At 35.4% G+C, this 21,964-nt stretch overlaps 1 protein-coding gene and 1 long non-coding RNA gene across 2 annotated transcripts; one reads left to right on the top strand and one right to left on the bottom strand.

The window, feature by feature from the left end:
• Positions 1 to 16,416: 16,416 nt before the first annotated feature.
• LOC308703916 lies at positions 16,417 to 20,753 on the top strand. Its single transcript, XR_014031751.1, has 5 exons — positions 16,417 to 16,465; positions 18,090 to 18,141; positions 19,206 to 19,403; positions 19,570 to 19,615; positions 19,772 to 20,753. It is a non-coding gene; the product is annotated as an uncharacterized lncRNA (long non-coding RNA).
• Positions 18,239 to 21,644, bottom strand: LOC308703847 (galectin-3-binding protein A-like). Its single transcript, XM_081387815.1, has 5 exons — positions 21,528 to 21,644; positions 20,841 to 21,047; positions 20,618 to 20,749; positions 20,261 to 20,522; positions 18,239 to 20,114 (listed from the first exon to the last, which is right to left on the bottom strand). The coding sequence occupies exons 1-5, from the start codon at positions 21,598 to 21,600 to the stop codon at positions 19,061 to 19,063; spliced, it is 1,728 nt and encodes a 575-aa protein (XP_081243941.1). The 5' UTR covers positions 21,601 to 21,644; the 3' UTR covers positions 18,239 to 19,060.
• Between the last annotated feature and the right edge of the window lie 320 nt (positions 21,645 to 21,964).

Raw genomic sequence — 21,964 nt, 5'->3', positions numbered from 1 at the left:
TTACGAGTGTCTTACGAGTCTGGAAAGACATGAGGGTGAGTAAATAATGACATAATTTTAACTATTGGATGAACTATCCCTTTAAAAATATATTTCCAAGTTCATGATGATGAGCCAAGTGCAACGAAAATAAAAGTGAAAATATAATTGATATTTGTGGCTATGTTAGGCATATCAACTAAACAAACTGAATAACAAAGAAATCTTTGAACTTTGTTTTGTGTGAGGAGATAATAAAAGACATATCTTACTACGAGTTTGAAAGAGTGTGTTCCACAGAAAATTTAAATGTTGAAAGTTTATATACATGGAAATGGATTCAGGAGGTATCAAGAAATCAGTGGAAAATAATGTTTATTATAAGTGTGTGTGTTACCGTGTGACATCTAGCACATGATGGAGGGGACACACTCATTCAGTTTTAAGATATTGGACAATTAATGTTATTTTTTTTAATAGTGCTTAAATATTATCACAAACTATCACAAAGCAAAATCAACAAAGCAAGAGTTGTAATTTTTGTAAGATCCAGTAGATGTCTTACCAGTATCGCAGATCACTCCTGCATCTTCTTTATGTGAGCAGTCACTAACACCCCAGCCTTTGAAACAGCATTTAGACAATGAGCTTCCTGAACCTTTACAGTTCATGTCATCCAGCCAGACTGGACCAGAGCCTAAAAAGTATAATAGAACAAATATAATAGCTACTATTGTTGTTATCACCATGTGTAATCAAATTCTCTTCCTCAAATTGGAGGACTTTCACAGAGCTTTATGTTGCGGATGAAAGAAAGATCGCCATGTTACTTACCATTGCTGGAGCAGATGCTGTGGAGGTTTATAACACCTTTATTTTTGAAGAGGAGGCTAAATATATGTTGTAAATAGTTAAGTTCAATGAAATATACAAATAAACTGGAAAAGGTATTAGAATAATTGGATGCCCTTTAGAAGAAAGTGACACGAATTTGAACGATATGTTTTCAGAATGTGAATGCAGCATGAAGGAGAGGTTTTTGATTGCATTCTTCCAGACCTCAAGTTAAAATCTAACAACTTGTAATTTTAACAAATTGAGAGATTCGGTGATTCGTGAATTTTCATTTTGGGGTACAAATAAAAAACAATACATTTTTTGGGGTTATTTTAACACTCTGTAATGTGGATACACATATGAACACTGTACAAATGTTCCAAGGATTTTCTTTTAAAACAGCACACAAAACCTTATTCATTTGAAGTTTGTTGTCATTATAATGTTTAAAAGAATGTTTTCTGAGGACATTTAAAAATCCTTCTACAAACGATGCAAAATGTGCACCCATTCAATGTCAGTTCAGTTCTCATCCAATAGTGTCAGTGCAGTCAAGTCAATAATATTGCACATTAAAAAAAAAAAATAATAATAAAAAAAACAGCAATGTCCATACATGATCATTCTCTTATAGAAACTCTTTAAAATTCAAAATTAGGATGAACACAATTCATGAAAGTTTTTACGGAAAGACTTACAATTCTTATTGTCTTCCATTTAAATATATACCAAATAAAGTCAAGCATTGTGAGATAGGTATCACTTACATGCATTGTCCAATCAAATTTGAGGACTACCTTAAGTTTCATTTCACAAGAAAACAAAATCAAGTAACTGCAGTGTGCAGACAAAACCTGTTTGAGTGGCTTTAAGTTTGCCACAAAAACGTTTCAAACAATGCAAAGAGGAGGTTCTCATGTCTCATCACTGGTATATGAATATAAAAAGTCTATTTTCAAATAAAACTGACTGTTTACTTTTTCATTTATCCATATTCATGATGAGACATTTTTAATGCTGGGTGTTGACATTTCAGTTATGTTTGTGATTAGACCTGGCTTTGCTCTGGTCTTGACATGACACAGCTGAAACATAGCATTAAACAAGTGCATCTTAAATTCTTTCCATAAAATGTTAATCTATGGAAATGTATCATTGATTAATTATTGAATTAGTACTTTTGCATAACGCAAAACTAACAAGCATAGTTAAATGAAGCCTCTGCTAAACTCACTGACGGTGAGGTAATTCAATGTTCACTGTGGTTTTTCTCCGGTATTCAAGAGTTGGAAAACTAGGTACGCTGCAGCTATATTTAACTAGCTATATTTAACTCAATTTTATATTTGTACCGTTCAATGACAGGACAATTTTAAGCATAATGGGCCAATTGTGACCATTTGTTGGTCCAGTGTGATCACCCATGTGACCCTATAAGGGTTTTTTTGTGTAGCCCACCTCAGCCACATTATTAGCACCCATTTGCTACCCAAGTGAGCCCATATAATGAACTACTAAATGGGCCCCTCTTAGAGCCCACTATGGACCCATCATGTGCCCCTGTGGGCTAACATACATGGGTGTGGGCAACCCAAATGGGGCCCATAGAAATTTGTCCATCGGCTCCACTTGGGCCCAAATGACAGCCCATCAAAAACCCACATGAGGCTCACATGGAAATGTTCACTTGGACAGCATATTGACATCAAACACTAACAGTAGATATGGCAACCAAAACCAGACGTCTGCTAAACATCATAATGTTAATGTCCATACAACATTAAAATGTAACATCATTACACACTGATATTTTGTTGGTTTTAAATTGTGGTGATAAGTAATTAATATATAACATCTTCCAAAAATCTAAGAATGATGTAGAACGACTTTGGTCAGAAGACAAAAAGCAAGATCTGACAAGTGAGTTTACTCGCTGATCAAGTTTCAAATCACAAACAAGCAGTGCTCAGCTGACTTTGCTAGAGCTACAGTGAACAGAATTAGCTTGGCAACAAAGAGCTGGGGGTGTCCTTCTTGTAGTGATGCACTGTAAAAAATAAAATCATAAAAAAACAGTCATTGACTGTCAGCTACGGCTGCCAAACAAAAACCGTAAAAATAAAGTAAAATATCCTAATTTAAAATAAGTGCAAAAAACTTTTACAGAAATTTTCCTTAAATGTTTTACGGAAAAACAGTGTTATTTTACAGCTTTTTCCTGAATTATTACGATCAAACACCTTCATTGTAAAAAAATCCCATAAATAACAGTCAAATGACTGTCAGCAATGGCTACCATACAAAAAACGTAAAATTAATGTAAAATATCCTAATTTAAATAAGTGCAAAATACTTTTACAGAAATCTTCATTAATCTTTTTAATAGAAACACACAGTTAAAACACAGTTAATTCACATTTTTTCAGATTTTTTACTGAAAAACATGCAGGTAATTATATGCATGATTTGTTGTGACTATACGTCACTGCATCAGCAACTACACAGTTACTGTCTGTTAAATACAGCAACATGCAGCATATCATCAGTGTTTCTCTGCTCATTCTGAACTGAAGCTCAGGCTCTACTCTTCAACACAATGGTGACACACGAAACACACCATACAGAAACACTTTAAACCCAAACAGAACATTAAACACTATCAGGATCTCAGCATCTTCACTTATTACAATCCAGACTTTATTTCTTTCATACTAACATTCTTATTGAGAATTAACAGAGGTTTAGAAGTTGAAGCTTTATTGAAAAGATTAAAGTTGCTGCAGTGCTGTGATACTCAGATTTTATGAAGTCATTATACAGAAAATGTTTTGACAGGATCATATAGACTCACTCAGACATCAAGAATCAGCGTATGAATCACAACAATGGTGACAACGAAAAAAAATCTGAACTACTATAAAGTCACAAAAAGGCTTTGTTGGTTGTCACCATTGTTGAGATTCATATGTTGATTCTTGATGTCTATACTACAAAAAAAAAAAATTAACCAGCTCAAAACTTTTTCCATATAATATATATCCTTTTAAATTTCAGATTATTACAATATTGTTGCCAAGGATCATGTGAGAAATTATGACATTATAGACTTTGTATAAAGCTAACTTCCATCTACATATTATGTAATCTAAACTAATATATTCAGAGATTTGACTGTCAGATCATCACGATGACTGTAACATCACTGATGAATGACCAAGATCATCTGATATTTCTCCTGTAATTATTACTATAACAAATGTGTATTAAATACACAGTTAAAGCAGCATGAGGAAACTAATGTTATAAATTCACGGGTCATGAGCCCAACTAAAGCAGACACTGATCTCAATCATGGTGATATCAAATTTATTTTAAAGCTGTCAGCTGCGGCTGTCAAACAAAAACCGTAAAAATAAAGTAAAATATCCTATTTTAGAAGTGCAAAAAACTTTTACAGAAATTTTCCTTAAATGCTTTACAGAAAAACACTGTTATTTTACAGCTATTTCCTGAATTATTACGATTGTAAAAAATAATATGCATGTGAGAAATTATGACATTATAGACTTTGTATAAAGCTAAATTCCATCTACATGTAATCTAAGCTATTATATTCATATTTTTGACTGTCATATCAGAGAATTAAGCCATCATATGATGACATCTTCAAAGAATGACCAAAATCATCTGAATTTTTCTCCAGCATTTATTGCTATAACATATGTTCATCAAATACACAGTTAAAGCAGCCAAAGAAAACATAAGTTAAAAATTGAAGTCATGAGACCAACTAAAGCAGACACTAATCTCAATCATGGTGACATCAAATTTATTTTAAAGTTTTTTACAATTTATTTAAATTAGCATATTTTACTTTAATTTTAGGGTTTTTGTTTGGCAGCCGCAGCTGCCAGTCATTTGACCCTTTTTTTTACGATTTTTTTACAATGAAGGTATTTGATCACAATAATGCAGGAAATACCTGTGAAATAACAGTGTTTTTTCGGTTTATTTAAATTACCATATTTGACTTTAATTTTAAGGTTTTTGTTTGGCAGCCGCAGCTGCCAGTCATTTGACCCTTTTTTTACGATTTTTTTTACAATGAAGGTTTTTGATCGTGATTATTCAGGAAATACCTGTAAAATAACAGTGGTTTTCAGTTTATTTAATTTAGGATGGTTTACAGTTTTTTGGGGAGCTGACAGTCATTTGACCATTTTATCATTTAACTGTTTTCTTTCTGTTAAATTACAGATTATATTTGTAATTTTACATACATTTGTATGTAATTTAAGAAAACAGAAAAAATACTGTATGAAAAATACAATACATTTTCTGTATAAAAAGTGTGAATTACTGTAATTTGTCATTAATGTCACAATACCTAAAATTACAGCTGAATTTTTATTTTACAGATATTATTTGTAATTTTACAGTGTTTTGAGTACAATTTAAAATTAAAGAAAATGATCGTAAAAAAATCACAGTTATTTTCTGTAAAATTAGGATTTTTTTTTACAGTGTGGGCAAATGAGGCTTTGGTGAAGCACTGAAACACTTAGAAGAATTGTTTTGAAAATGGGTTCATTACTTGAAGCTTCAGTAACAGTGACCTCTTCCGGTGAAGTGCCAAGGCTGCATCTTAATTATCCCGGCTAGATAGTGGACAGGAGGCTTTTAGACGAGTGAAATAAATCTAGTGCACGTATCTTTGACCCAGAGGCTCTCTTCTCCTCAGATAATTATACTGTGGCCTGGTAGAAGGGGGCAAGCAATTTCAGGCATGCAGAGATGGTCTCACGTCAGTCCTGAGTGTTGCAAGAGATGCCCCCACTACGTCTCTCCTCAAAAAGGCGCTGAAGCATGTGAAAAGTGCTATTCCAACGTGTGTCCACCTCCTGAATAAGCTTCATGACGGGACACTGCATTTGCTCCTGCACTTCTCTTAGCTTCTCCTTGGCTGTGGTGCTGGTCTTAAAATATGCCACCACCTTCCTTGCCCTTGATCGTATGTCTGCTAGGCCAGGAGTTGCATCCAGGCTCTTTTTAACTACTAAATTAAGAGCATGTGCAAAGCAAACCACGTGGAGAAGATTTAAATTTCTTCAGGCAACCACATTGGCTCCTGCATCTGTCACAATAGAGGTGACTTTGGTTTCAATGCCCCATTCCTCCATCAGCGACCTCTGTGCTGCTGAGATGTTATCTGCTGTATGAGCCACAGGGAAAGGCAGCACTCCCAAAAGGACTGTGGCCAGCTTTGAAGAGTCATCCACATAATGGCAGGTGACTACTAGATATGCATCCATATTAAAGGAGAACTCCGGTCAGTTTTAAAGGACAAGTTCGGTATTTTACACTTAAAGCCCTGTTTACAGATCGTTTCTGATGGAATAGAATGGTTGAGATAAAAATGTGGACACATGCTGCTGTCCCGAGAATTTTAGGTTTATTTCGCTTCTCCCCCCCACCTACACAATGGCAGCCTATGGGCACTGGAACAATCCTTCCTAAAACGCATTAAACTTTCGATTACAAAGACGTGAAACTCACCGAGTGGTCAGGGGTGTTCACTGATATGCTCACACAAAAATCGCTGCAAAAGATGCTTTCCAACAGGTTTTATCGTAGTTTTTGTCCAACTCCATTGACTTGAATTGGATGGGCTGTGTGCAGTACGGTATTACTCCGCCGCTTCTTCTTCTGCTTCTTCTGTGTATTCAATTAAATGCCAGTGGTTTGCTTGTAATTGGCAAAGGTGCATTATCGCCACCAACTGGGCTGGAGTGTCTATTATTCAAGCTCTCAGCGGAAGAATCTACGGGTGTGAGACGTTTGGAAAAATAGATCCACAGTTTTACAACGAATGGTAAAACACCTGTTGGAAAGCATCTTTTGCAGCGATTTTTGTGTGAGCATATCATTGAACACCCCTGACCACTCGGTGAGTTTCACGTCTTTGTAAACGAAAGTTTAATGCGTTTTATGAAGGATTGTTCCAGTGCCCATAGGCTGCCGTTCTGGAGGTGGGGGGGGAAGCGAAATAAACCTAAAATTCTCGGGACAGCAGCATGTGTCCACATTTTAATCTTAACCGTTCTATTTCATCAGAAACGATCTGTAAACAGGGCTTTAAGTGTAAAATACCGAACTTGTCCTTTAACATTGAGCTTATTTTTTGTAAATTTGGAGTGCTGTCAGTACAGAGAACAACGACAAAAATCGGTGTTGACTACACCGTGTTATCCTCTTTTTAAAATGTGCACCCTGTTGACTTCAATGGGGCAAGTTTTAAACCTGCTTTTAGCCTCTTAACATCCTTGATGTGTCATTACAAGTGCACAGCCAATGTGAGTGATTCCTTCAGAGTGAACACGGGTGAATGCGCGTGAACTCGACAATCGATTACTGTGGACTTCGACCGAAAACAGGATGTAAATACAGGTATGTGCGCTGGCTGAAATAACATCATTTTTATTCATATCTTTCACATCTACTGCAGTCAGATTCACACGCGTTCTCCTTTAATGGAGGTCCACACATATCAGCAGTCAGGCTAACAGCTTCTACCTTATGCATGACAGCCCTAGCCTTGATCTTCTCCTCCTCATACTTCTGGACCACCATGTTCTTCAGAGTCCGTCTATATGGCAGAGTGTATGTGGGATCCAGCAAAGCCACAAATTCGATTAAGGGAATTTGGCCTTTGTGTTACCTCATATTTATAGTCATGTGAAACAGGAAGTCGTGGCTGGACAATTTCATGTTCCTAGTCACCCTGGTGTGCTAATAATTGTAAATATGAAGGGGAATATTCTTATTTTATAGAAATATTTTACTCACAATAATTTATAGGGGTGCCAATAATTGTCGCCAACTTGTTTTGGAGAAAAACATTTATTTCATAATGTGATTTTCACCCCACTTTTAATTGTTTTACTTCAATGAAAGGTTTTTTTTTTAATGCAAGATCAAAAAGATAAACAATGCAGATTTGTTTTCACTGCTATCTTTGTTCAAATTTACCAAGGGGGACAATTCTGACCATGAAAATATGGTCAAACAGTAATATTTGCTGGAAATATTGCAAACAGTAGGAACACAATTCTCAGCTGAATGAGTTATAAAACATCTTGCCTTCCCTTCAAATAATGACCAGATCAGGCCATGTGAAATTTGGATAAAACGCTGTGTAATCACATTTAAAGGTTATGATAAGTTTCATTTCATGAAAATGATCATTTTTTGCAACATATGCATTCAAACAAGAACTGTCTGTCAGCACATCTGGGCTAAGGTTAATGTGAGAAAAATTGCTAACATTTCATTTTTATAGTCCCCTTTACACATTCTGTTGACTATACTAGCCATAACCTTAATTCAAAAAGAGAGTTAGTTGACATGTAGATGCAATGTTACTTACTGTCAGCAGAATATCTAAAGGGGACCATCAAAATAAAGTGTAGCCGAAAAATGTATTCTTTAGTTAATTTTTTGGTAACACTTTAGAATACTGTATCTTACTTACTGCATAACTAATAAGTAATTATTGGAGAACTAAAAGGTAATTATTCATTAACTACTTCTTCACTACTGTTAACTACTAAGGAAGATGTGTTAACTAATCAGTATGTAATATATTTTTATGATTGTGTTAAGTAACAGTTAGTTAATCAATAAATAATGAATTCTGTCATAACTCTTGAAGAACTACTACTAATTATCTACTAATTAAGGTTCAAGAAAAATAACTAAGAAGTAACTACTAATGAACAGTCATACAAAACTAACCTGTTTTTATATTTTATATACAGTACTGTGTGTGTCTGTTTTCCTCAGCATAGAATGCCATTGAGTTAATTCATGTTTGAGGCAATGACTGAGGGAAACTGAAAATATAGGGAACTTATTAGTAATTCATAAATAATTATCAAATAATTCTGCAGGAATTACTTGGAACCTGGAACAGTATTCTAAAGTGAGAATATAGGGAACTCATTAGTAATTAATAAATAATTATCAATTAATTATCCAGGAATTAGGCTACTTATAACCTGAAACAGTATTCTAAAGTGAACATATAAGGAAATTAATTGGTAATTAACAAATAATTATTAGATAATTCTTCAGGAATTACTTGGAACCTGGAACAGTATTCTAAAGTGAGAATATAGGGAACTCATTAGTAATTAATAAATAATTATCAAATAATTATCTAGGAATTAGGCTACTTATAACCTGAAACAGTATTCTAAAGTGAACATATAAGGAAATTAATTGGTAATTAACAAATAATTATTAGATAATTATTCAGGAATTACTTGGAACCTGGAACAGTATTCTAAAGTGAGAATATAGGGAACTAATTAGTAATTAATACAGAATTACCAAATACTTCTGACTCAAATCAAACTTACTGTAAAAAACACATTATCACTGCTCTGGGAAACATGGAAAGTAGTATTGCGGGGAAAAATCATATCATATTCAGTCCATAAAAAAAAGAAGGAAAAAGAAAAAGAAGTCCAACTGGAAGAAAAAATTAAAAATTTAGAAATTCTACATGCAAATAGCCAATCGGAAACCATTTATAAAGAATTAAGAAAAAATAAATTCTTGCTTAATGAAATAATAAACAAAAGAAACCAGTTTCTGATTCACAGACTTCGTCATGAAACTTTTCACCATAGCAATAAATCCGGAAAATATTTAGCCAGTCAAATTAAAAGAAATAAAGAAAAAACAGCTATAACATCCATTAGAAACTCAGCAGGGAAGCTAACCAATTCACCTATTGAGATAAACAAAATATTTGAAGAATACTATACAAAATTATACTCATCTGATCTGGACCCAAAGCAAGAAGACATAAACCAATTCCTCGATAACACCATTCTACCAAAACTCAACCCGGAGCAAATTACCTCTCTCGATTTACCAATCACTGAAAAAGAACTTCACTCCGCGCTGAAACACATGCAAAATAATAAAGCACCAGGACCGGATGGCTTCCCTGCTGAGTTCTACGAACATTTTTGGTCAACTTTATACCCACTATTCAGTAGAACAATAACGGAAATAAAACAAAATGGTAAATTCCCATCCCACATGAATACAGCGCTTATATCACTCATTCCCAAACCTAACAAAGACCACACCCTCACATCTAACTACCGTCCTATTTCACTTATAAATGTCGACATAAAAATCATTAGCAAAGCATTATCTCATAGAATTGAAAAAATTATACCATATATCATCCATCCTGATCAGACCGGCTTTATAAAAGGTAGACACGCATCTAACAATACCCGCAGATTATATAATTTAATGCATTACTCATCAGTACAACAGAAAGATACTCTCATTGCCACATTAGATGCTGAAAAAGCTTTTGATAGGGTCAACTGGAAATTTTTATTCACCACACTACAAAAATTCGGCTTTGGAGAGTCATTTATTAACTGGATCAAGATTTTATACACATCACCATCTGCCACAGTCACAACCAATGGACTAACATCACAAAGCTTCACACTGCACAGGGGGACGAGGCAGGGATGTCCACTCTCTCCATCTCTATTCACTATTTTTATCGAACCTTTAGCAGCAGCTATCCGCCAAAACCCAGCAATCAAAGGTATTGAAACACCACAACAAACACATAAAATCTCACTTTATGCAGATGATATTCTACTATTTATACAAGAACCTCTAGCATCTACTCAAGAAATAATTAAAACAATCCAGTCCTTCTCAAAAATTTCAGATTACGCAATAAACTGGAACAAATCTTCCATCCTCCCTTTACATAAAACCAAATGGGATGTGGCACCCCACCAATCACCAATACCTATATGTCATGATCACATCACTTACTTAGGCATTAAAATTTCCTCCAGACTGTCAGAGTTGGTAACACTCAACTTCACACCACTGCTAAAAAAAATAGAAGACGACTTGCTTCGATGGCTCAACCTTCCAATCTCCATAATTGGCAGAATAGCAGCAATAAAGATGACAATTTTACCAAAAATTAATTATCTATTCTCAATGATTCCAACCCACCCCACACTCACCTGGTTTAAATCACTAGACTCTATTATCACTCACTTCTATTGGAAAAACAAAACGCCAAGGATAAAACTCACCATACTACAAAAAAACAAGGTTCAAGGAGGACTAGAAGCACCAAATTTTCATTATTACTCAATGGCTAACCAACTGCAATACATATACAAATGGATTCACCCCACCCAATCCGATATTATATGGCTAGATATAGAACAATCACTATGCAAAGAATTAAATATAGCTGACATACCATTCCTCACCAAATCAATCAAACAACACACATGTTTTAATGCTGTAACTATAGCTTCCACTCTGACAGCCTGGTGGAAATTTCACCAAATCACAAATTCTATACTAGCTCCATCTAACCTCACCCCACTGTGGAACAACCGTGACTTCATAAGCAATAAAAAAATACTGAATTTTCACACATGGGCTGAAAAGGGTATCACCCACATTAACCATATTTTCAAATCTAACACGTTAACAACATTTCCGCAATTGGCCCAGGAGTTTGGCATCGGGAGCAATGAATTTTTAAAATACCTACAACTCAAATCTTCTGTTCTGGCAAAAATAAACATCAGAGCCACAAATTTAGAACTTCCACAAGCAATAGCAGACTTGGTTAACATTTCCTCTCCAAAGAAACTTCTCTCTAAAATATACAAAATCATTACAAATCAACTTCAGACCATATACTTACCAACAATAAAATGGGAAAACGATCTTTCAATAGCTCCTGATGCCAACTTCTGGACCCAAATCTGTAAAAACATTTATCTCATGTCTAAAAATGCTAATCTTCAATTAATACAATACAAAACACTTCATAGAACACATTACACGGGCAATAGATTAGCTAAAATGGGTTTCACATCAGAAGTTTGCACACATTGCAATCACAATTCTATAGATACATACATCCATGCAACCTGGCACTGCACTCCAATCAAACACTTTTGGGAAGAGGTCACACAGTCACTATCCACTATAGTCGGCTGCCACATCCCACTATCGCCCTCTCTTTGCTTGCTGGGGGACCTCACAATAATTACTGATAAAAATATAAACTCTAAAATGCTCCTCATAGCTCTAACCATCGCCAAGAAAACTATCCTCATGAACTGGAAAACTCGTAACAACATACACATTAACCACTGGAAAAATCTCATTACAGACTTCATTACAATGGAATACACATCTCCCCCTGATAATTACGCAGCTGAAACCGACCTCTGCCATCCAACACTTTCTGACCTCTTACAACTATGAATCCCTTCTCTCCTCTCAACTCCGACTCCTACCACCTTTTAATCAACCCACGGATATTACTGCATTTTTGTTACTTTTATCATCACTGTCATTTTTTTTTTTTTTTTCATTACTGTTATTGTTATCATTACTATTATTATTTTTATTATTGTTGTAATTGCTGTTGTTATTGTCGTTGCTCTTATCATTGTTATCACCATTGCCATCATCATCATCATCATCATCATCATCATTATTATTATTATTGTACTGTTATCAGTACTGCTATGGTTAAATCAATTGAATATTTCCAATTCCCCCCTAATCTTTTCATGTGTTTTTAATGCACCACAACATAGAATAGAGAAAAAAAAAAAAAAAAAAAAAAAAAAAAAAAAAATTATATATATATATATATATATACATTGAAAAACCTCATAAACACTCAGGCAGGCAAGACAGGCGAGAAGTAGTTTCCATAGGACAGTATCTCTGTCCTAAGTTGAGACACTCTCACACTGTACCCCTTCTTTTAATGCACCTTAGACACTACACATAACATACAAAAAAAAAATAATAATAATAAAAAAAAAAAATAATAATAATTATATATATATAGGAGAATAGTATAGAAAATAGGGACTGAAGAGATGTGGGGGGAGGGTTATCTTATATTATCTTATTATATTATCTTCTATTATTATTTTACTATCTAAAAATTTATTTGGCAGTATGATGGTAGTGAGGAGTGATGGTAATGAAGATGGTAATAAATAATAAATGGTTACTTTGCTTATGCATATACACACACTCACACACACACACACACACACACACACACACACACTCACACACACACACACACACACACACACATACACCCCCACACACACACCTATACATTTAAACACTTTTATTTCAATTCTGGAATTCAGGAATTACTATATTGTTCGTTACTGTACTATATTGTTCGTTACTGCACTATTTTGGTCTGTATGTCTGTCTATAATTAAAAAAAAAAAAAAAAAAAAACACATTATTAACGGTATTATCTAAACCTTTGTAAAATAGATTAAGTTATCATACATTATGATACATTTTGCTAATTAAATAAAAAGTTTGCTTATTTGCAGATCAATATATAGCCTAGTAAATGTCTGCACTTATCTTTCTTATCAGTGCTGAAGAATGACTAAAACTGGTTAGAAAATAAAATAAAAAACATTGATCAGTGCTTTTTACTTTTCAAGTAATTACCTTTGTACTTTCACTTAAGTAATTTTGAAAATGAATAGGCCAATAGTTTATCATTTTACTGGAGTAATATTGTATTGGGTTATCTGTACTTTTACTCAAGTACTTGATTTGTGTACTTCATCCACCACTCCACTGCTAAAATAAAACGGTTAATTGTAGTAACCACTGTGTATGACTGTTCATTAGTAGTTACTTCTTAGTTATTTTTCTTGCACATTAATTAATAGATAATTAATAATAGTTCTTCAAGAGTTATGACATAATTCATTAGTTATTGATTAACTAACTGAAACTTAACACAATCATACAATTCTATTACATACTAATTAGTTAACACATCTTCCTTAGTAGTTAACAGTAGTGACTTAAGTGTTAATAAATAAATATCTATTAGTTCCTCAATAATTCCTTATTAGTTATGCAGTAAGTAAGATACAGTATTCTAAAGTGTTACCAATTTTTTTTCTGTCAAACTTTGTCTGTTGTTCCGTCCGTGCTGCTTCAGATACTTTTAATTCAGTCCAACATGGGAAGAATGATACAAACACAAAGTGGTATGCTTCACATCCCCTTCTTCAAAGTTTACTGGTCAGATACACAGTTTATACTCTTCTTGTTGGTAATACAATAATAATGTTTTATTTATATAGAGCTTTTCCATAGAACCCTTTACAACGTATACAAAAAAGAAATCGTAACAGCAATAGAATCGACAAAATAATAACAGAAAAAATGGAGTAGATTTCAAACAGTAGACTAGAGCAAAGATTATACAAAGACAGAAAAAGGGACATTACATAAAGGTAGCACGCAGCTAAGCTTGTTTACACCACAGAATAGAAGATTTTAAAAAATAATCGCACATTTTTATCTCACAATTGTGAGTTTACATCTTGCAATTTTGACTTTATTTCTCAGAATTGCGAGATATAAAGTCAGAATTGCGTGTCATAAAGTTAGGATTGTGAGATATAAACTACTTTTGCCTACTCTTTTATGAGTACTGTGAATTCGGACATAGTTCTTTTGTCACATTCTGTTTTTCATAGTACTATATAGTAGGGAAGTATGTGATTTCAGATGCAGCCCAAGTGTGCCACACAAGTCCTGAAAGGTGAAGCCAAAGCATTTTGATCACCCCAGGTGGTTAGATGCATTATAGGTCATAAACCCCACCCACTCCATGTAATCTAATAGGACATGAGACAAACTAACAATCAAATTACACTTCAAATAATTTTGTCCAAAGATGGTTTCTGTAATTTTAGGTCGTTTTATATATATATATATATATATATATATATATATATATATATATATATATATATATATATATATATATATATATATATATATATATATATCTCATGCTGGTGTAAGTTCAAGTCTTTGTTTTTGTTTTTAAATAAGTTTTGTTTTAGTTACTTGTTTAATGCTATAAAAACGACTCTGAGCAAAATAGTCACTAGCCGCGTTTCCATTACAGATTTGCGCAAAGGTTTTGCGCTATTATCTAAATATCGATAAAAAACTATTGCAAAATGACGGCGTTTCCATTAACCGATGTTATGCGACTAAAACGTCCTTTTTTCCCTCGCGATAAGTCATTCCAAAAATCACAGCAATACATGCGTAGCTATACATGGACCTCAAACACACCGCGTCTTCTAACTCAGGTGACTGTAAATGCGCAAAAACAGTTTCCATTGCAGTTTTGCGAAATATTCCTTTTTCGAATTGCCTGAAAAACCACCTCATGATAGCGTAAAAACTTTTTTGCGATAAATGGGAGTTTTTGCGAAATTGACGTGTTTCCATTAAGCGTATTTTCAATTCACAATATCAATTCGCGCAATTTGAAGGGTAATGGAAACGAGGCTACTGAGGCACTAACAGTGTAACGTTGTGGTTGAATGAGGAGGAAGCAGGATCCACATGCAGCAAACTGTATTAAATAAACCCAAAACTAGACAAACTCAGACTAGGGAAACATGACATAGGAACCAAACAGCCAACATACAATAACAAGAACTCACAAAGACTGAGACTAGACACATGGCTTACATACACAGGCAAACAAGCTAAACAAGATAACAAGGGGGCGTGGCTAATTAGAAACAAGTTAGGGAAGACTAATAAACAAGAAAAAACTACAAAGGACTACAAAACATGAGTCCACACAAGACAAGGGGAACACAAGACAGGAATCATGACAAACAGACTTTTCCGGGATTTTTGGGAGGAGATTGAAACTTTAACTTTATTTTCTACATTTCCATAACTATTTATGTCACACTTAATAAATAAAAGTAATTGATGTGATTAGTGATTAGGCTCCATATGAGCTCGGTGATTCAGGTCAAATGATGATTACGTCAAAACACAACCAACACCATCAGATCACCTTTTCTCTTTGTTCATCTGGCGGTTATAACTCATTTACAGCAGCCAAACAAAATTTAATGTTAATAATTTAAGAGACCAAAGCCCAACAAAAGCAAACACTGAATATTGTGATTTTTCTTTTTTGGTGATTCTGCTTGTGAACATCAGGTGTCTTCAATAATGGTCAATCATTGAAATAATCACTTAATTATCTCATTTACTTTAACACTGCTTCATTTTAAGCTTAAATTTAACAATGACACTCTTGAGTGTGGAGCCAAAGAAACTCCCAGGAGAGTTTATTTAACACTGGAGTTTTTGCTCAATATTATAGTGGTGGGCTGCTCGTCAGAGTGGTGCATGAAGTGATAAACTTATTGTCAGGGTTCTGCCCTGACAGCCTTGTCTGTGTTGTCTTTGTTTCATGTTTCTGTGTGTGTTTTGTGTGTCAGCACATGGCTTTGTCTTTGTCTGTGTTTGCCATGTGCTGCTCGTGTTCCGCCTCCTTGTTTCCCATTTCCACGCCCCCTTGTTTAGTCCTCGTCTAGTCCTCGTTTGCTTGATTGTTTTCACCTGATCCTCATGTGCTGTTCTCTTTATATTGTGCCTCTTTTCCCTCATCTCTTTGCTGGTTTGTTATGTGCAATCTTTGTGTGTGTTATTGCTCAGCTTGTCAGTAAGTGCTGCAGTTAGTGTTTCTGTCTTTTCTTTGTTCCTGATTTTTAGTCTAGTCAAATCCTAGTCTTTATTTTGCTCTAGTTCTTCCAAGCTTTATTTTTGGTTCACCTCTTGTTTTTGCTTTTGTTAACTAATCTTTTATTTATTTTCTCTTTAGCTTGTCTTCAAGTTTGCATTCTTGTTTTATTTCTTTGTTTACTAGTTCCAGTTATTCATTTTATGTAACTTATTTATTTTTCCTTTGGTATTGCTCCAGTTATATTTAGTTTCTTATTTTATTTTGGTGTTCTAGTTTTTGCCAGTTTTTATTTTGCTCTTGTTTGTTATCTCTTTTTGTCTTGAGTTTTGCCTTTTGTGTTGGTGCCTGTCTGCTCCCTGAGATTCCCTGCCTGCTGGTTCCTTCTCCTTGGCAGTTAGACTGGTTCAGGGTCTGTGTGCAGCAAGTATCAGATATCTGCTTCATGGTTCCTTGCCCTATCTTCACCACAACCATCTACCTGGCCTGGTCACGTCCTCAGCAGTTCTTCAACCTGTTGTCCTCTGGAGTTGGTTCCAGCAGTCACCCACAGGTGTCCTGTCGTTGTTTCCTGTTGACCCTTCTGTTTGGACTGTTCCTGCCTCACCCTTTCTTGTACTATCCCTGTCTACACCCTACACCCTGTCTTCTGTTAATAAGTATCACTCCCCTGCTCATTCTGCGCCTGGGTCTCCCCTATCCGAATCCTGACACTTCTATTCAATGATCTACTCAAGTGTCACAATAGAGACAGAGCGTATTTAGGCCATGCCCACACCCAGGGGGAAAACAATCAAAACGTCTCCATTGACTTTGCATTGCGAGAGGCTGTCTCCTTGTCATTTCTTGCTTCTAACAAAAGACAGAAAAATGCCTAAAAGCTGCTGTGTGACAAGGTGTACAGAAAACAAGCTAAAAAACCCAGAAATAAGTTTTTATTAGCTCTCGACCCCAAAAAACGAGTGTTTAGGACATAAAAGTGGACACAGGCAGTTGAGACAGAGCGTCACGTGTCTCATTACTCTGAGAACTAACGTACGCCCGCTAGAGGAGAACATAATCGGCAACACAGGATAGTTTATCTTACAGAAATATAATATATAAAACTGCCATTTGGATATTTGACTCACCAGTGACCAAATGTTTAACTTACTGCACACGTAGTGTATTTTTAGTGCATACTGAGTGTCAGGATCCCACAATTTACCCATTCGTTCCAGCCTGTATCCACTTATGTCCTCAAACGCTCATTTTTTTGGGGTCGACAGCTTATGAAAACTTATTTCTGGGTTTCTTAGCTTGTTTGCTGTACACCTTGTCACACAGCAGCTTTTAGGCATTATTCTGTCTTTTGTTAGAAGCAAGAAATGACAAGGAGGCAGCCTCTCGCAGTGCAAAGTCAGTGGAGATCGTTGGACTGTTTTCCCCCCGGTGGGCGTGGTCTTCAGATTATGACGCGTTGCGCTCTGTCTCTATTGTAATGCTATTGAATAAATATATTTATTTTGAGGCTTTTCCAAGCAAATATGGACGAATGTGGTTAATTTTATTAACCATTATATCATGTAATTAGTGAATGGTTATCCTTTCCCTTTTGTATCCACAGGAAGATGATAAATAGAGTGCTGCAGGAATGAGTCCCAATCCTTAGAAATGAGGTTGCATTTTTGTACTTATGGTTTAATTGTCCCAAAGTTAACAAGTATTAAATGCCTGAAATAACACAAACTCAAGATTTTATTTGATATTTTGTTTATAGAACATACCACATAAAATACAAAAGTAAAACCCCATTCCTGAAATGTAAATGTGCTAGCTGGGTCCAAAAGAGGGGTATGAGTTCTGGACAATTTTACATTTTATGTGGACATTTTATGAAAAATGTATTATAATTTTTTTCAGTTTATTATACATTTTGTAAATTAATTCACAGAAGGTTTGGTGAAGCCACTTCTTTAAACAAGCAAGCGTGTTCTTTAAGAGTGTTACATTTAATGTTTATATTGATAATCCACTGCACGCTTCATTTATCCACTAAAATGTCATTTCAGTTTTATTAAGATTTTAAAGTTTGTTAACTTTCTCTGCTGATGTCTTAAAATGAATACTTTGGGACTGGCTGACAGTACATCTTGACATTTGTCTGATCATGGTATTGAAAGATCTCTGGTATTTATTCCAACCAAAATGCAACGTCTGCCCAACGTTGGAGTTTGATGCAAAGACAACAGTGTGCTTTGAGTTCAACCTGTTTTTCATTTTCAACCAAAATTTGATGTCTGCCCAACGTTGAAGTCCAACGTCTTTATGTTACTTTGACATTAAAGAGGAATCAAACTGACAAAGATAATGCAAGTTATATATTTTTATTTTTGAAGTGCACTTTCAAAATAATGCATTTTTATTGCTAAAATAAATCAAAAGTTTAAAATCAACAAACATTTTAGAGAAATCATTCAAGACTGAATAACATGAATTTTTAAAAGAGACTTGATAGAATCAAACTAGATTCGATTTAATAGATTTGAATGAACTGAAATGCCTGTAGTAAACTACAGTAGCCAAATGTAACTGCAGTCAGATATACTCTGGACGCACAACAAATCTAAAGCTGTAGTCATCAGGACAGGGGTTAGGCAGACCCATACTGCTGTTATTTGGAATCACTGCCAAGCTGTCTTTGAATTCTTGAACATGAAAAACATTTTTTTGATTCTTACAGGTGAGAATCAATCTGTTGCTGAAGCGAATGGTGTTAGTGTAACTGTACTGATTGCCACTTGCGAGGAACCTTGCAACAGGAACAGAATTACATGAGACACCGTAGTTAGAGCATTCCTGAACACTAAGAAAAACCTGGGCTTGCCACTGGACCTTCTTCTCTTTGTAAAGAGCACTAGGGTGTGCAGGAGTGGAGAAGGTTTGGATTCTGTTATTTTGGCCATACCTGACATATCCATAGTCATTGTAGTGATGGTAATTGATAGTTGGGGTTGTGTCATTGATAACTAGACTCCACTCATCAGAAGTGTAGATTCTGGGCAGATAATCATTACTCATATTATCCATTTTATTCCTGATCTTAGAGAAAGGCAGAGCATTGAACTGAAAACCTCTGAGCAGACCAGTTAGGTACAGTTTCTCATGATTCTGATGGAGAACACTTGAGGAAAATTGTATTTCATACAGTTTATCCACTGGGATCAAGAGGAAGCGGATGTGATTCAGGAGACTGGCCTGTTGTTCTGAACTAATTTCATCACCTTTGTCTTGGATCCATCTCTCCAGAGCTTCAAGAAGAAAAGCTTCATCCTCCACAATCAGGTCTGAGCGCTGCAGCAGAGCGTCCATCATGTGAAAGGAGATGGTGCTCCACAGCGGAGAGCTTATGAGGAACTCACAGTTCCAGGAGAGATACTGAAGGACATTCTCCTGCAGAACAAGGTCACCTGTGCGGACGCCATAATCGTACATTGATAGCTGTGTCCGGAAGGTGTTGTCTTCAGGAAGGAGGGAAGTGAAGATCCTGCCAACATCCTCCATAAGCGTCTTCACTCCGAAGATAAATGACAGATGATGGAGACATTGAGCCGAAGTGATGGAAACATCAATCTGACGTATGTACAAATACCTGAGAAAAACAGTTCAGACACTGTAAGCATCTATCACCCATAATGTATTGAGTAGAATTATGATATTCACTATTCAAAGCAACACTCTCGATGAATTGAGACAATTGGATTGAGCTACAAATTGAAGTGATCTTAAGAAATGTACCTGAGAAAAGCAGAGACATGAGGATGGCACGTCTGGCTGACATCCACTGTGAGGTTTCTGGACTCATTTGTTATGTTTAGTTCTGGATAAATCATGAGGATCATACGGTGCACACAAAACGCCAACTCTGCCTCTTCACTAAGGTCTCGTGCATTGATGCTGAAATCACAACCATCTCCACTGTCAAACAGAAGACCAAGATCATCAGACAAACCCAGACTGTTATCCACAGAGAACTGACGATTGCTGGTTATGTTTTTACCTGCGAAGAAAATGTAATAAAAGAGGTTAAAACAATAGAAGTAATAGAAATACAAGTGGACAACTGCAAATATATCTAGTAGTTTAATTTTTTACCAGTATTGCAGATCACTCCTGCATCTTCTTTATGTGTGCAGTCAGTAACACCCCAGCCTTTGAAGCTGCAATCAGACAATGAGCTTTCTGAACCTTTACAGTTCATGTCATCCAGCCAGATTGGACCAGAGCCTTGAAAAATCAACAAAATTGTGGTTTAAAAATAAGACAATTATTGTTATCATAGTGTGTCACAATAAAATGGACTGAGGATCATATATACCTTCACCATATTGTCCTCCAGCCGTAACTGAGATTGCTCCAGGAAAACCCATCTGACGACACACCACTTGTGCTTCGGCCACGTCCCATCCGTCATCACAAACTGTTCCCCACTGTCCATCATGATAGATCTCCACACGACCAGAAGAAGGAAGATTCCCCACCAATCTCACTCTGCCCTCCTGTGTTGGCTGCTTTGGTGTGTAACCTTCATCCAGCAGCAAAAGATTAAAAGGTTAAGATATTTTCCAAAAAAAAAAAAAGAAATGCTCAGAAAGTCAATCACATTTGTTGTTCAATCTCAGCTAACTGTGTATTTGTTGTTGCAACAGGAAGACATATTTGGTTGTAAAATTCCAATAGACCAATAAACGCTGTAGATTACATTTAACGTAAACAATACATTGCAATGTTCACATATTGTAACACTGTATTCATTTACATTTACATTTGGCAGATGCTTTTATCCAAAGCGACTTACATTGCATTTCAAGGTACACATTGACATTCTTATCAATTCTTGCTTTCCCTTGGAATCGAACCCATTACCTTGGCGTTGTAAGCGCCAACTCCCTACTGTTTGAGCTACAGGAAAGCTCATTTTTTGTAAAACTCATGAAAATCTTGTAAATACAAATACTGCAAACAATGTATTTTATATAAAAAATGAAAGAAAAGGTTTACTAACCAAACGGCGTCCAACGTTGTGCTGAAACATGAAGAAACAGTAGAGGCAATAGAAGATACATGATTCTTCTCATGCTGGAAATATTGCAAACAGCAGAGACAGGAACACGATTCTCAGCTGAACGAGTTACAAAACATCTTGCCTTTCCTTTAAATAAGGACCAAATCAGGTCAAATATTGTGAAACTTGTATCAGACGCTGTGTAATCACATTCGAGGGCTACCATAAGTTTCATTTCATGAAAAGGCTACATTTGAGTTTCAAGTTTCATTACTGCAAAACGTGAATTTAAACAAGAACTGTCAGCATATTCTGGGCATGCAGTGCGAGTGAGACCAGTCCAACTAAATTCACACAATACAGAAAGTAAGTTAGAACTAAGTTCATTTAATTTGTTAGCCACCTGTTGTGCCAGTCACAGCCGAGGAGGCAGTTCC

This window comes from Scardinius erythrophthalmus (genome assembly GCF_964197995.2).
Source record: "Scardinius erythrophthalmus genome assembly, chromosome: 1".
NCBI classification, from domain to species: Eukaryota; Metazoa; Chordata; class Actinopteri; order Cypriniformes; family Leuciscidae; genus Scardinius; species Scardinius erythrophthalmus.
The sequence above is the reverse complement of the archived record's forward strand: the minus strand, read 5'-3'. Positions and strand labels throughout refer to the sequence as shown.